At 46.1% G+C, this 16,142-nt stretch overlaps 1 protein-coding gene across 8 annotated transcripts in view; it reads right to left on the reverse strand.

The window, feature by feature from the left end:
* LOC101014941 (electrogenic sodium bicarbonate cotransporter 4) overlaps window positions 1-16,142 on the reverse strand; it is a 129,691-nt gene that overhangs the window by 22,306 nt on the left and 91,243 nt on the right. For all 8 annotated transcript variants that reach the window (XM_031655287.1, XM_031655286.1, XM_031655288.1 and 5 more), the window contains 4 exons: window positions 7,963-8,123; window positions 6,988-7,140; window positions 4,986-5,081; window positions 2,438-2,493 (listed from right to left, as the gene is read on the reverse strand). In XM_031655287.1, the coding sequence (XP_031511147.1) occupies window positions 2,438-2,493; window positions 4,986-5,081; window positions 6,988-7,140; window positions 7,963-8,123 (466 nt within the window). The remainder of the gene's footprint in view (window positions 1-2,437; window positions 2,494-4,985; window positions 5,082-6,987; window positions 7,141-7,962; window positions 8,124-16,142) is intronic.

Here is a 16,142-nt window from a genome sequence, read left to right on the forward strand (position 1 = left end):
ATACACACTGGGCTGGTTGGCCTACCAGCACGAGGAGGGGCTCGTGAGCAACAGCTGTACCCTTATAATCTTTTAAATCCAATTGGGGAAAAAAAAATAACCCTCCACAACCACCTGGGCAACCATCAGTAGCCCCAAGGATCCTTATATAGTGAGAAAAAGCAGGAATTGACAGGAACACCAGAGTCCCCGAGACTCAAAATGTCCCTTTGTCTCAGGCATGGTCAGTTGATTACTAAGCAGCATTCTTCAGGGTGGAGGGCTGGGAGTACCAGGGCAGTCACCGTCTCCAAGCATCAGGCGGGGTTGGGGCGGGGGTGTCCAGGGAAGGGGAGGAGATGCAGGCTGGGCAGAAGCACTCTGCAGAATGAGGCTTCGAAAACAGCAATGCTTCAGGGTGTCCCAACAAACCCACTTGTTTTTGTTGTTGTTTTGTTTTGTTTTGTTTTGCTTTGAGACAAGAGTCTCACTCTGTCATCCAGGCTGGAGTGCAGTGGCACTATCTCGGCTCACTGCAACCTCCTCCGCCTGGGTTCAAGCACTTCTCGTGCCTCAGTCTCCTGAGTAGCTGGGACTACAGGCATGTGCCACCACGCCCGGCTAATTTTTGTAATTTTCATCAAGACAGGGTTTCTCCATGTTGGCCAGGCTGGTCTCAAACTCCTGGCCTCGAGTGATCCATCAGCCTCAGCCTCCCAAACTGCTGGAATTACAGGTGTGCACCACCACACCTGGCCATCCAACCAACCCACCTGTAATACAGGAGAGAAGAGAAATTGAACCAGGGACTTGGTCCTTCCTTACACATTGTGACATGTTTGGTAAGAAGGCCAGGGTTGTGGCATCCCAGAAATGGGAGCATGCTACTGTTCCAACCAACCCTGGCTTGCCCACAGCCTGGACGTGGGCTTGTATAACCAGGGCCCTGCTGACTCCACTTCCTGAACCCTTGGGGACTCCAGTCTGGCTCTGTACTGCAGAGCCACTGCAGCACAATGATGCTGTCTGAATCTACTCTCTGTTCACTGGGAATCTGCTAGCTGAGGGCAGGCACGGAGTTTAGCTTTGCACAAACCAATGATGAAGAAAAAGCCTGCAGAGCAAATGCCTCTGGGCTTGCACCTAAAGAGCGCCCACTAGCATAGACCACTGATGCTGCAAATACTGAGAAGCAGCATCAGGTATCAGCAAGGAGAACTAGATGCTGGCGCTAGGTGATGGGTTCCAATCCCTAAATCAAAGAAGCACTGCCTGGTGAAAGTGACAGCTAGTGTTATTATTACCACTCACATATTCATTAAAACAGGTTATAAAAACTTTTACTAGGTAATGCTTTCTTATCACAGTTCCGCTGTCTGTGTGCATGAGTAAAAGTGGTTTTCCTCTCCAAATAATGTTCCAGAATACTGACTAGTTCCTCAATTACTTCCAAATTAAGGGCTCTGGAGTTAGACTACCCAGGTCAAATCAAAGTTCTGTCTTTCAGCTGTATAGACTTGGGTGTGTTATTTAACTGCTGTGAGGCACAGTGTTTTCTCATGAGTAAAATGGGAATGAAAATAGTACCTTTGTGATTCACAGAAAATGCCCAGCACAGTGTAGTGCATGTGGTGTGGACCTTAAATATTGATTGATTTTGTTACTGTTGTTATTAATTTATTTGGGCCCGGACACTGACATGAGGAGCTGATTTTGTTTTTGCCTTCCACCAAACTTAGGGGTGGCTGGAAGGCCTGGAGGTCACCCAAGCTCCTGAAGGCTCCTCGTCAAGTCTCAGGTTTCCTTTGTCATCTTTCTTCCTACTCCTGGGAAGATACACAAGAGGACCATGGGACCTCCTGTCCTTGAGGTGTGCAGGAGTTGGAATTAAGGGGGCCTCTTCTGGGCTTCCCCAAGAGGCACAGTCACAGGATTCTCAAATGGACCCAATTTGTTTGCAGAATTCTGATCTCATCAAGAGGGTTTCAGCCCAGCTCACGGGAGACCACAGGAAGAAGATGCACTATTGAACAGTCTAATTAATTAACTACCACTGCTGTCCCCACAGGGAGATTCTTTTCTGTCTCTCTGCCAGCCCCAATCCCTATCCCATCTTTAAAGGTGCTTGTGGGTCACCGGATAGATGAAGCCATGTGTGCTGGTCTTCTCTCTCCCACAAATCCTAAGCTCAAGGACAGCCGGTGCCTCATTTGATCATGTTTTCTGTCTCACACCCCCAGGGCCTGACACAGAGCCAGCACCTGGGACTCTGCTAGTCCCTGACTGCTGGCCTTGGCAGAGTCCCCCAGGCAGCCCAGACTCCCCACTGGGGACCTTCCTGGAACTCCCACTCCTTTGTAGGAGTGGAATTCTGCCCATAGGGGATCCCTGCTCCTGAAACCAAAGACTTCTTCCTGCCCTGGCCCTTCATTGCAGCTAAGTGCAGGGGTTTTACTACCTGGTCTGTGTTTGGGGTGAGAGAAATGTCATTCATGCTTCTGCTCTGGGCATGACCTAGGAGAGAAGGAAAACAAGATCCATCAGGGGAAGCCAGGCTCTCACAGGACCCTTTCCTATGGACTCTACTCATGTACCTCTCCCATGTTCATAACAAAGCAAACCCCCTCCCCCTTAATCCTGGAGTCCCTTTAAGTTAGGACCCTCTCACTTTCCTTCTGTTCAATGGCCGCTTTCCTGAAAGAGGTGTCAGACTCCAGGTTCCATTGTTTCCTTCTCCCTCCTCAATCTACCACACTCTAGTCTCTACCCCTCCACCCCGCCTTCTTGGATGTCACCAGGCTGTCTACTCTGGGTGCGGCTCTGGACCAGGTCCGGATAGGAGGAGGGACACAGATGTATTATTACATGAGGTTCCATGTGTCACTTAGCTTGGAATTTGCTGGAGAGGGGAGCAGTTTCACCTCTGTCCTCCATGACCGGTGACAGTCTTTAAACGTGGGCTGGGGATTTAGGCTGGCAGAGGGAAGGAAGGTGGGCTCCCCATGAGAACAGTGATAGTCAATTATTTGAACTGCCCAGTAGTTCCTTCCTCTGTTAAGAGGGAGAAAGCCAGCTCTCCTCTCCCACTAGCCCAATCTGGCGGACACCCTCAGACCTATCGTGTCTTGGCTATTGGACTGTGCCACTCGTGGTGTCCGGAATGCTGCTCCTCTTTGCTCTCCTCCTCTCATTTCTCTCCGAGGATCCTCTCCTGCTTGGGCCTCCCAGGGCCTTGTCTTTGCTCTCATCCCTTCCAGGTGCCTCAGCTTCTCCGCTGGTCAATAGCCCCCACTCCTGTTGTTTCCAACACCTATTTGGGCTGAGGACGCCCAGGATGCATCTTTAGTCTGATCCCTCTTCTGAGCTCTAGACTCCTTGGAGCAGTCCCCTCTGGCACCTCAAATGCAACTCTTTTACCCTCCAAATCACTTTCCTCATGGACACATTCCACTCAATGCCCCTCCCTCCCATCCACCAGCACTTCAGACAGAAATCTAGGAGCAGCCTTGGGCTCTCCCTCTTCATCACCTCCTACTTCCCACCAGTCCTTCAATTCCACCTCTGTCCCTTCCTCTCCATTCTAGAATGCAGGCTTAGTCTCTGCCTTCCAATGTTGCCCCTTCTAGATTATTCCTACTCAGACAGAAATCTGATCACAGCATGCTCCTGCTTCAAGCTTCCCAGGGGTTCCCATTATCTTCAGAATAAAACCCGGGTTCTTTTGCTGGGTGCACAAGGCCCTCTTTGATTTGACCCTCTCTTCCCCTTAACTCCTACACTTCCTGTGAACTGAACCGATGTTTTGCTTTCATAGCTCCAAATCCTTCTCTTCCATCCCCCCACCTGCTATTTGTTTCCTTTGTTTACAACTCCCTCTTCCTCCTCCTTGCTCCTGGAAAACTTCTATTTATGCTCCAAGACTCAGTCAGCATCTCCTCCTCTCTGATTCTTCTGCTGTGCGCTGTGTTCTGCATGCTGGGCCACCTCAGGGTGGGTGCCCACCTTGAATATGACCTGGTTCACACAAAGCTGTCATCATCCATTCATGCCTCTTGTCCCAGTGGTTCCCACCCCCAAGCAGTGTTGGTAGGGAGGTGACCTCATATACAATGACAACTGAGTGGAAGGTCTTCCCGAAGCCACTCTCTACCCACTGAACACTGCCACTGGGCATCCCTATGTGGAATAACAAGGCCAAGGAGACTCAGTGGACTTGGGTCATCAGGACAGAGAGAGAAGACTGCAGCAAACGCCTGCTGTGCCCAAGGCCATGGGCAGGGGCTGCATTGCCCCCAAGTCACTCCTCGGCCTGGACAGGGGCACAGCACTGGGCTGCACTTGTTAACATCTTGGCATTTTGTAAAAGCACCTAAAGGAAAATAGTCCTACACTGCTTTTTCTTTTTCACTTCATTTTCTAAGTTCGCTCCTTTCTTCCCCCAGTTTGCCTGTCTGTGTATCCCCGACGAGGTGAGGTGCGTGAAAAGCCTGTCTGTCACCTCTCACCTCAAACCCACACCCCACCCCCGACCAGCCATTCCCAGAAAAAAGGGGCCATGACTCTGCCCACATTTCTTTTTCATGGTGGCACGAGACTGCCACCCAGTGATGGGAATGCTGCCTGACTGAACAGAAGGAAAGGACCTTGCCTGTTTTTTATTCCCTTTCCAGGAAAGCTTTTCACCAAAAAACGGGGTTAATGTCAGTTTGATGAAGATGAAGATACAGACTAAGATAAAAACACCTAGAACATGGGAGTGGGTATTGATTACACCAGGATGTGACTGAGAGCCTCATTTTTCAGAGGAATGACTTGAATATTATGGTAGTAAATGAGGCCCTGAGAGTAGCCTGGGTTTAGAGTGAAAGTTAGGCTCCTCCTGATGCATGCCCTGAGAATTCTTGGCAGATCCTGGGCTTTGTCTCCCCTACCTACGGCAATGTGGCCATGTCACAGCTGCCACAGCCTGAATAAAGTTGCCACAGAGTGGCGAAGCACACACTCACACAGACGTCCGTAATTTGCACTCTGCCGCATCCGCAGGTCCTCTGTGGAGTGGTGTAGACTCGGGCCAGCACCAGGGCTCCGGGCGGGACTGCGATCTGGGAGGAGAATCAGAAGAGACTTGGCTTCGACAGCCTTGCTGGTGTAGTGAAGCCTCTTGGGTTAGCTCACTTTAGATAAATAAAACTGGGCAGCAAGACATGTCTCTTCCCCTTCTAGGAAGAAATTCTTTTTTTTTTTTCTTTTTTTTTTTAAATTTAAGCAAGTCAGTAGTCTGAACAAGATTACAGCCTGGGCGCAGTGGCTCACGCCTGTAATCCCAGCACTTTGGGAGGCCGAGGCGGGTGGATCACCTGAAGTTGGGAGTTTGGGACTAGCCTGGTCAACATGGTGAAACCCCATCTCTACTAAAATACAAAAAATAGCCAGGCATGGTAGTGGGTGCCTGTAATTCCAGCTACTTGGGAGGATGAGGCAGGAGAATCACTTGAATCCAGGAAGCAGAGTTTGCAGTGAGCTGAGATCACGCCATTGCACTCCAGCCCAGGCAACAGAGTGAGACTCCGTCTCAAAAAAAAAAAAGAACAAGATTACAGACAGAATATTTGTACTGTTGAAAGTGAGATAGATACACAGTTCATTAAATGGGCACAAGATGTAGTAGACTGCTTGGGTTCATCCCTGATTCCACACTTACTGGCTTTGTGACCTTAGGCAAGTTACTTAAACTCTGTGCCTCAGGCGTCTCATCTGTAAAATGGAGACAAGAACCATACCTACACACCACAGCGTTTTTGTTAGGATGAAGTGAGTTAAAACAGGAAGAGCACTCAGAATAGTGCCCAGAAGGTAGTTAAGTGCTGAGTATGTATCTGTTGCTATTATGGTATGTTAAACACTTCCTGTTGTTTGGGAGGGATTTTTTGAGACAAGGTCTTGCTCTGTCGCCCAGGATGCAGTGCAATGGCACAATCTCTGCTCACTGAAAGCTCCATATCCTGGGTTCAAGCAACCCTCCCACCTCAGCCTCCTGATTAGCTGGGACTACAGGTGTGTGCCACCATGCTTGGCTAATTTTTTGTAAGGCGGGGTTTATGCCATGGGGTTTAAACCATGAGGTTTATGTATTTCTTATAGAGATGGGGTTGATGCCATGTCACTCAGGCCGGTCACAAACTCCTGAGCTCAAGCAATCCGCCCACTTGGACTCTCAACGTGCTGGTATTACAGTTGTGGGTCACCGTGCCCAGCTCACTTCCCATTTTTAAGTAATTCATTTAGAGGCTCCTCAATGTTTTTAACGTAGCAACTTTGCTGTGTGTTTGTCTGACAGGCTCAGCAGGGCTAGTGTCTCTGGGCATCTAGGCTCGGATATTGATAGTGGAGTGTTGGAGATCTGAGATGTGCGCGTGGAATAATTCACTCTCTCTGAATGGCCCCAGGTCCTGCTAATCAGAGTGACATCAACCACCAGATCTACAAGCCCTGGCACTCTTGAGATAAGCCCAGCCCCTTCTACCACCCTGATGTGTTCCATTTTCTGCTGAGGCTCTTGACCTCTCCAGGGGGTTTGATGTGAAACTTTTGGGTCCTTTCCATAGCAAGCCATCTCTACCAGCATTTCCCAATGCTGTGTGACATGAGAATCTCTTGGGGTGCATTCTAACCTCTCTCTCTTTTTCCAGGCCATACCCCAGACCAACTGACTCCAACTCTCCAGGGGTCCAGGCATTAGGACACGTCTCAATCTCCAAAGTGATTTGCCATGTGCAGCCCTAGCTGAGAACCAACTCTCTCCCTAGAAATTGTTCTGCTCTGGTGGTGGGAACAACATGCGAGTGTGGCTGGGGTCCCCACAGGCCTGCCAGAGACAGAGGCTGAGGGATCCCCAGAACATCAGAATTTCTCCAGAAACTCCCAGCCCCTAAGGTGGGCTCACCCAGGTACCAGGGCCTGATACTGGTCCTGCATGTCCCATGCCTACCAGCGTAAGGCCTGACTCACTTGTGGTGGAGACTGACTTCCCAATGTCGACTAAGGAGCGGTGGATGGGCTTCTTGGTTTGGTGACGGTGCCTCCTCAGGAGGACATAACTGACCCTCTCCCGGAGCTCTGGTCGCAGGAGACCATCCTCAATCTGCTTCTCAATGACATCATCTGCGTGGAAAACATACACACCTCGTCCCTGTGGGACAGAAATGCCCCAGGGTATGGGGGTCTTCAGTTTCACCTGTTATTAGTGGGATTAAATGTGGCAGGGGTCAGTGGAAATACTCCTAGATTTGCCACTAGCTGTGGAAAACTGGGCACATCATCAACTCTTGGCCTCCTCCTGTTCAAGGGCATGTGCATGTCTGTGTGTGTGTGTGTGTGTGTGTGTGTGTGTGTGAGACTCTGCTCTTTCTGTCAGTGTTCTTATGAAAAGGGAAAGAAACAGTACATACGAAACTGCCCCAGGAGGCACAAAAATCCTGTGTTCAATGGTTTTAATCCTAAAACGAACTCTTTTTAGAAAAGTATTTTGGGCAAAATACTTCTGGCAAAATCCAATGTGCTAGAACAAAAATCACAAAAAATTTTAGGGGTGTTAAGGCAAGCCACCTCCTCCCTTTGACACACCACTAAATGACAGCTAATTTCCTAAAGATGAATGATGACCCAGTTTACCCTGAAAAGAAACAGGTTGCCATGGCAAGAGGTGTCTCTGACTATGCAAGAGGCCCTCTCCCCTTTGCTACATTTCTGGTTGGCATTTTGGAGGATGGTCTTTTCGTCTCTACTGGAGGTCTACATGAAACTGAAACTTGGAGTGACTATGATCCTGCCCTGGGAGGAACAGAGGTCTGCAATTCTGGTCTCTGCAGAATCAGGTGTCAGAGATGGGCCAGTCACATAGACTCGAGGGCAGGCGTGAGGTCAGGGGAGCTGCCTGGTTTGCAGGGACCACAGGAGAGATGCACATAGTGGCCCCTGCCTCACCTATGATCTGTGGTAAGGAGCCGCTGTCCAAATCCAGCAGCACTGTCCCCGTCTGCAGGCAGGTACGGAGCTCGAAGAGGCTGTGCAGGGACAGTGTGGACACGTGGGGCTTGCTCCAGCGTTCGCCGCCTTCCTCTACCTTTTCTTCAAACTTTATCCACCTGGAAGGGTAAGGATGGGGCTCAGTGTGGCCAGGGCCCTCAGGAGGAGGCCCGCCTGGGTCTCCCCAAGAGATGGGTGTCCTGTGGGGTCATGCTATGTATGTGGTTGTGGTGTTGGTCCTAGACTCATAGGCAGAGGATCTCTTGGGAATGCCCTAATTTGTCCCCCACTCCTCCTGATACTGTCATGTTAAGGAAAGTGGCATCCAGAGAACTATACAGGGGCATGGGGGATCTTCTGGGAGTGATGGAAATGTTCTAAAATTGGATTATGGACATGGTTGCACAATTCCATACATTTTCTAAAAATCATTTACCAGTACACTTACAATTAGAGAATTTTAAGTTACTCTAGAACAATAAGGCTGTTTTTTTAAAAAGCCTCAACTGGAACCTGATTATCTCAGGCTGTTCACACATGAGTGTTCAGTGTGGTTTGCTGGGAGCAGGAAAAATGTTCCCTGACGAAAAATATTTCTCCCTGAGTTCCCCTGCAAGGTCTGAGGTTTCCATGCTTTACACTCTTTTTGCCTCTGAAAGTTCAGGTAAAAATCCACATGCCATCCGGGGAAGGAAAGAAAATTAACCAAGGATGTATAGGGATCTGTCCTTTCTAGAAGCCTTGCAATCATGGGCTGGGTGTTCAAGTAGAAAGGCCTCAGACAGAGCCAGGGGAGCAAGGAGTCCTGGCTGGAGACACCTAGCTCCCCTTTGTAAGATGTCAACCATAAATGCATGGGTAGCGCCAATCTATTACAACTTAAATCCCAAGGGAGGACTTTTGGACCATGACTATCTAATTCTAAAGTTCCTCTAAAAAAAGTAAACATATGAGAATGGTTGGGGAAAGTTGAAAAACGAGGAGAAATGGGGATGGGGCATGCCTTAGCACATATAAAAACTTGTGGAGAAGCTTCAGTAATTAAAGCAGTGTGATTCCAGGCCAGATATAGACAAGGGATCAATGGCACAACAGTCCAGAAACAGATCTGTATATCCATGGGAATTCAGATTTTTTGTTGTTGTTGTTGTTTTAGACAGAGTCTCACCCAGGCTGGAGTGCAGTGGCATGATTTCAGCTCACTGCAGCCTTGACCACCTGGGCTCAGGTGATCTTCCCAACTCAGCCTCCCAAGTAGCTGGGACTACATACATGCACCAATTTGCTTGGCTAATTTTTGTATTTTTTGTAGAGATGGGGTTTCATCATGTTGCCCAGGCTGGTCTTGAACTCCTGGGCTTAAGTGATTGGCCCACCTTGGCCTCCCAAAGTGCTAGAATTACAGTTGTGAGCCACCACGCCTAGTCACGGGATTTGGGTTTTGATGAAGGAGTTGTTTAAAAGACAACCAATCTAAAAATAGAAAGTTAAATCCCTACTTTTCACCAAAAACAATACTAAATTCTTCATGGATTAAAGTCTAAACATAAAAATAAATATATAAGCAAAAATGCAAATGTACTAGAAGAGAATATAGGAGAGCATTCTTATATTCTTGGAGAATATTGTGGAGAAAGACTTCCTAAACAAAACCATATGTATAAAACCATGAAGAAAAAAAAAAGGACAGATTTGATTACACAAAACTAAAATAAATGAAAACTTCTATATAGTAAAATAACATATAAATCAAGTTTGAAGAAATGTGCTGAGAAAAATATCTGCAACAAAGAAAGCACCAAAAGACTAATATTTATAATACAACCAATTAACTCAAATTATCCAATAGAAAGTAAACAATCCTGAGAAGAAATGAAGATGGCCAATAAACATATGAAAAGATGCTCAACTTTACCAGTAATCATGGACTTTTAAATTACTACAAATGAAATAACATTCTTCATTTCTTACATGGGCAAAAGTTAAAAAGATTGACAACTTCCTATGTCAGTGAAAACATAGGGAGGTGGCCTCTTATCTGCTGCAGGTGTAATGACACAGCCTTCCTGGCGTGGGCAGCCTCTTTCAACACTCAGTGTGCATGCCTTTTGACCCAGTGGTTCCATTTCTAGGAAACGATCACAGGAATATAATTACACTGCCACACCCTGTAATATGTATACAAGGACGCTCGATGAAGCCTTATCTGTTAGGCCAAAGAACTGGAAACCACCAGGTTTTCAGTAGAAGCATGATTACATCAATTCTGTATGTCCATGCTGTGGATCCCCCAGAAATAAATAAAAAATACGAGGGTGAACTCACATGCTGACAGGACGGACACTACCATCCCATTTTATAAAAAAGAAAAACACACTTGTGTATGCACGCACATGTGTCTGGAGAAAGCAAAAGTTTTGGAGGGATCCATGTCAAATGGTTAACAATGATTACTTTGAGCAGAGGAGTAGGATTGTTGTTGGGGCGGGATTTAAGACTTTCACTCTATTGGGGTTAGTTAGTGTAGTGGTTAGGCTGGGTGAGGTGGCTCATGACTGTGATTCCAGTACTTTGGGAGGCCCAGGCGGGTGGATCGCCTGTGCTCAGGAGTTTGAGACCAGCCTGGGCAACATGGTGAAACCCTGACTCTACCAAAAAATACAAAAAATTAGCTGGGCATGGTGGCACGCAGCTGTGGTCCCAGCTTCTTGGGAGACTGAGGTGGGAGGATCACTTGAGCCTGGAAGGCAGAGGTTGCAGTGAGCGGAGATGGCACCACTGCACTCCAGCCTGGGTGACAGAGTGAGACTCCGTCTACATTTTTTTTAAAAAAAGAGCGCAGTCTATGAAGCAACACTATCAGGTTTTGAAAAACAGCTCCATCATTTACTAGCTGAGAATCTCAGGTAAGTTACTTAATCTCTCATCACCTTTGATTTCTTCAGTAATAATAATAGTGTACAGCAATTAGAGCAGTGCCTAGCACACAAAATACTCTGTTAATGTTAGCTATTAAATTAAAAATAAAGAATATTACTTTTGTAATTTTAGGAACAATAAAAAAAAAGAAGAAAGCAAAGTCATTCAAAGCTTCTCCAACCAGGAGACATCATATTGATGTCTTGATGGTTGATACTTTGGTAACTGCCATTCTAGATCTCCCTGTGCATGCACCCACATATGCCTGTGCATGCGTGCACATATGCCCATGTTTGCATTAACTTTACATTAATGGCACCACAAGGACCTTAAGGGCATAGTATCTAATGGACATCCTTTCGTGTCTATTAGTATTAACATCATTCTGGGCCGGGTGCGGTGGCTCACGCCTGTAATCCCAGCACTTTGGGAGGCCAAGGAGGGCAGATCACGAGGTCAGGAGATCAAGACCATCCTGGCTAACACGGTGAAACCCCGTCTCTACAAAAAATACAAAACATTAGCTGGGCATGGTGGTGGGCGCCTGTAGTCCCAGCTACCTGGGAGACTGAGGCAGGAGAATGGCGTGAACCCAGGAGGCGGAGCTTGCAGTGAGCCGAGATCACACCAGTGCACTCCAGCCTGGGCGACAGAGTAAGACTCCGTCTCAAAAAAAAAAAAAAAAAAAAAGAGAAAAAACATCATTCTGAAGTGTTTCTAGTATTCCACTGTCTGAACGTACCATAATTGATAGGAACAGTTCTCAACTGGTGGACATTCAGATTATTTCTAATTATTCTTTATTATTAATTAAGGCTGGTCAGAACATCCTTAGTCCCTGCTCAATAATTTCTTTAGAATAAACTCTCAGAAGTGGAATTGCTGTGTCTGCACATTTTTACATTTATAACAAACATTACCAAACTGTTTTCCAGAAAGCTTGTGTCAGTGCCCAGTGCCACCAGTGAGATCTTACACTTCCCTGAAGTCTCCCAGACTTTGGTATTTTCATTCTTTTTCATCTCTGTTCATTTGGTAATTGAAAAATTATCTCACATTTGCACTCTTCTGATTACTAGTGAGATTGAACATCTTTTCCTTCATCAGATTTCCTCTTCATGTAACTGTATATTTTGCATTATCAATGTTGAACACCTTTGTTCCATACATTTATTTGAGACAAGTTAACCAGGCACCTGGTGGGATCCTCGGGAATCAAATGGACACAGGATGGGGAGATCTGATTAGAGAAGGACTGGGAGGTGAAGACCTGAAACATGGGGGCTGGAGCCAGAGACCAAGCAGACAAGTTGTAGCTGATCTTTCGTGGAGAAATCTCTTTGGGAAATATCATTTAAATTATGCCAGATCCAAGACTATGTGATATCGAAAGTAAGATGTTTCTAAAAGGTATGTTAACATAAGAGTTTACAAGGAACAGACCAAAGGATAAGTCCAAATTTTTTTTTGTTTGTTTTTGTTTTTGAGACGGAGTTTCACTCTCATCACCCAGGCTAGAGTGCAGTGGTGCGATCTCGGCTCACTGCAACCTCTGCCTCCGTGGTTCAAGTGATTCTCCTGTCTCAGCCTTCTGAGCAGCTGGGATTACAGGCGCCTGCCACCAGGCCCGGCTATTTTTTTTTTTTTTTTTTTAGTAGAGACGGGGTTTCACCACATTGGTCAGGCTGGTCTCAAATTCCTGACCTTAGGTGATCCACCCGCCTCAGCCTCTCAAAATGCTGGGATTACAGGTATGAGCCACCGTGCCCGGCCAGTCCAAATGTTTTAGTTGAGAGGATGCTCAACTTTTCTTCCTGAGGACCAACTTCCTATTCAGATTGCCCTTTTTTTTATTTTTTTTGCTCAGAGATGATAAAAAAAGATAAACTGAACTGTCACCCTCCTCCCAAAGACTCTTTTGCTACTCCATGGCCTTACCCATCCACCTAAAGGTGTGATGTGGCCCAGTGCACAGCCACTTCGGTGGGTTGCTCTCTTCACTGTCTCACAAACATCCTAGGCCAGATAGTCTCAGGCAGCTCTCTCCCCTGACATCCCATTCTTCAGTCTTCTGCTCATACAAATGCAACTCCACCTGAAGGAGTGATAAGAGCAATGCTCCCTCTTTGAAACATCCTCTACTAACTCCAGATAGCAGATAGCAAAGACATGCAGTCCTCTCCACCTCTCAAGACTTCAACTATTTGTACTGTGTTAGGCATACACCAAACATTAACCCCATACACACACAGACAAGGGCAGTAACCCATACGAGAACAGCGTGCAGAAACACTAAATTACTTGTCTCCAGTTTTAAGCCAATGCCAGAATTAGACTCTGCTACCAGAATCCAGAAAATTTAATTTAAGAAATTGCAGAATATGAGATCACTTAACTAGGGACACCTCTCTAGTCCCCTCTGATGTTGCACCATTAAGCCTTCCACCTGGAACTTAATTTTGTGTTTTCAATGGCTACAGCTAGAAATTTAGCTCACTTTCACCTTGAATGGAAAAGGAAACATGGAGGACCAAAGATCCATAGCAGTGGTTTTCAACCTTGGCTGTCCATTAGAATAACTTGGAGAGATTTATAAAAATACCAATGCCTGGATGGTTACCCCGCCAGGAGGGTGACCCCGCCATGGAAACTCCCAGGTTATTTCACTGCACCCTGTGGGTTCAGGAGCCCCTGTTCTGTAGGCACATAGGATGGTGTGACTTAGGGGTTAGTTCAACTTATATGAGGTCCCAACGCAGCAAACGTAGCTCACATAGGTCTGATTCTCATTATACAGCAGGACATGGCCTCTTTCCCTTAGAATGGCTCCAAGAACACCAGCTGAAAGGGTCTCCTTTCTAGCATGGTCATGCCATGCTTTAGTTTCTCCGATTTTATAATGGAAGTTCACTTACAGTACATACTCTACTACACCAATGTGTCTCAAACTAATGTGCATGGGGATCTTGTCAAAATGCAGATCCTCATTCAGCAGGTCTGGAATAAGGTCAAAGATTCTACATTTCTAATAAGCTCCCAGGTGTGGTCATGCTGCTGGTCTGCAGATCACCTCTGAGATCATGCAGAATGTCCTATTTCCTCTCTGTTTTCCACTGCCCAGGGAGAGTGCCCCTTCCTCCACAATGCCTCTGCCAGTTATTCTGCTTATTTCTCCTATAACACCCTAGGACGGTTCTCAACATGAAGCACTTTAGGAACCACTGTTCTAGGACAGTGATACTTAAGCTTGGTTGCATATAGGAATACCCTAGATGCCTTTAAAATCTTCATGTCTCAGTCATATCCTAGACCAGTTGACATCAGAATAAAAACAGATGGGATCCAGGCAACTCTGTGCTCCAGACTATTCTAGGTAAAGTTTATAACTTCTTAGGCTCAGAGCCTAAAATAATTAATGAATTAATTCAGGCTCAGTGCCTAAATTAATAATTAATTGTAGCCAATCATGTTTTATGATTGCTTTGGTATATAACAAATGCCAAATATACATTAAGCTTTTTGAAGACAGGTGCCATTGCTTCCTCTCTGGTGTCCCCTTATGGTCTCTTGCCCAGATCAACCGCATTAAATGCTTGCTCCCTCCTGCTTGAGGGTAACAAGACCTCACTGACCACTGTGGGTGAGATCTCGCTATGAGGAAATGACTAGGAAAAAAAGCTTAAAACTCATTTTGTTTAAGTATATTTAAAAATACTCAGAAGCTGGGCATGGTGGCTCACACTTGTAATCCCAGCGCTTTGGGAGGCTGAGGTGGGAGGATTGCTTTAGACTTGCCTGGGAAACAAAGCAAGACTCCATTATACAAAAAATAAAATAATTAGCCAGGTGTGTGGCATATGCCTGTAGTCCCAGCTACTCAGGAGGCTGAGGTAGGAGGATTAAGTACAGGAGTTTGAGGCTGCAGTGAACTGTGATTGCACCACTGCAATGAAGCTTATGGGGAAAGCGACAGAGAAAGACTCGTATCTAAAAAGAAAGAGGCCCTTATCTTTTAGAGACATAGTGAAATATTTACAGACGGAATGATGTGGTGTCTGGGATTTGTGTCAACCTGATCTAGCGTGTGTGTCTGGGGTAGTAGGTTGGGGACAGAGAAACAAGATTTGCTGTGAGTTAGCTGTTCACTGTTGAAGCTAGGTGATGGGCAGGTGGGGGTTCATTCTGCTATATACTACTTTTGTATAAATTTGAATTTTCCATAATAAAATCCTTAAACATTCTCCAGAATGAATAAAGGAATGGCCTCTGTAAAAAGCCTCTGGTCAAAGCCAAGTTTAAAAACTTGTGGAAGACGGATAATAAGGTTCATGTGTAATCCCAAACAACTCATTGCAAAGTGAACTTTATACCATGGCTGGTTTCAAAAAGTGGGGAATTAGAGTTGGGGAAGCAGGTCAAGTGGAAAGAAAATCTCCACATTCTCCTTCATTATCCAGCAAAGCTTTAACTTTTAGGGATTTTGCCCAAGCCTGGGTGTAGACTCCCAACTCTGCATGCCGGGGTGGGCACCAGGTGCCCCCTCCTGACTGCAATGGAGCTAAAAGGAACCTTGAAATGTCACTTATCACAGAAAGCAGCTCTCTGTCACACAAAGCAGGGCCAGAACTGAGGCTTTTTCTGTGACTAGTAACTCGGTCACAGATATGATTAGAGGACACTGCTGTTCTATTAATAACAAGAGCAGGAGAAAGCATCATGAGGCTAGCTACCAGGTACAGCCAAGGCTTCCAATGCTCAAATCACAGGATGGGAGAAGAGGAGGCTGTCCTTCAAGAAGGATCTGGAAAGGGTTGAAAACCAAGAGACCTGAATTCTAGTTCTCTCCTCAGATGGAAACTTCATAACTCCCACTGATCCTGCTGGGCTAGAGTAAATATCAGCAGTTTTCAATGGCTGCATTAGGATCATCTGGGAGCTTTTTACAAATTCTAAAACCCAGGCTGAATCTCAGACTAATTACGTCAACCTCAGCGGACTGAGAATCAGACATCAATATTTTTTAAAAGGAAGACACAGATCCTTGAGATGATAAAACAACAGGCTGCCCATTATGTGTGGTTAGGTAAGACTAAAATCTGGAGGATATACATAAACATTGTGATTGAAGAGAAGCTTCTATCTATACTTATTTTGAATATCATTATAATTAAATTGTGTCCTGGTTAGTTTGTTTGCAAAATCCCCCTTAGGACATTCTA

The sequence above is a fragment of the Papio anubis genome, chromosome 14 (genome assembly GCF_008728515.1).
Source record: "Papio anubis isolate 15944 chromosome 14, Panubis1.0, whole genome shotgun sequence".
Lineage (NCBI taxonomy): Eukaryota > Metazoa > Chordata > Mammalia > Primates > Cercopithecidae > Papio > Papio anubis.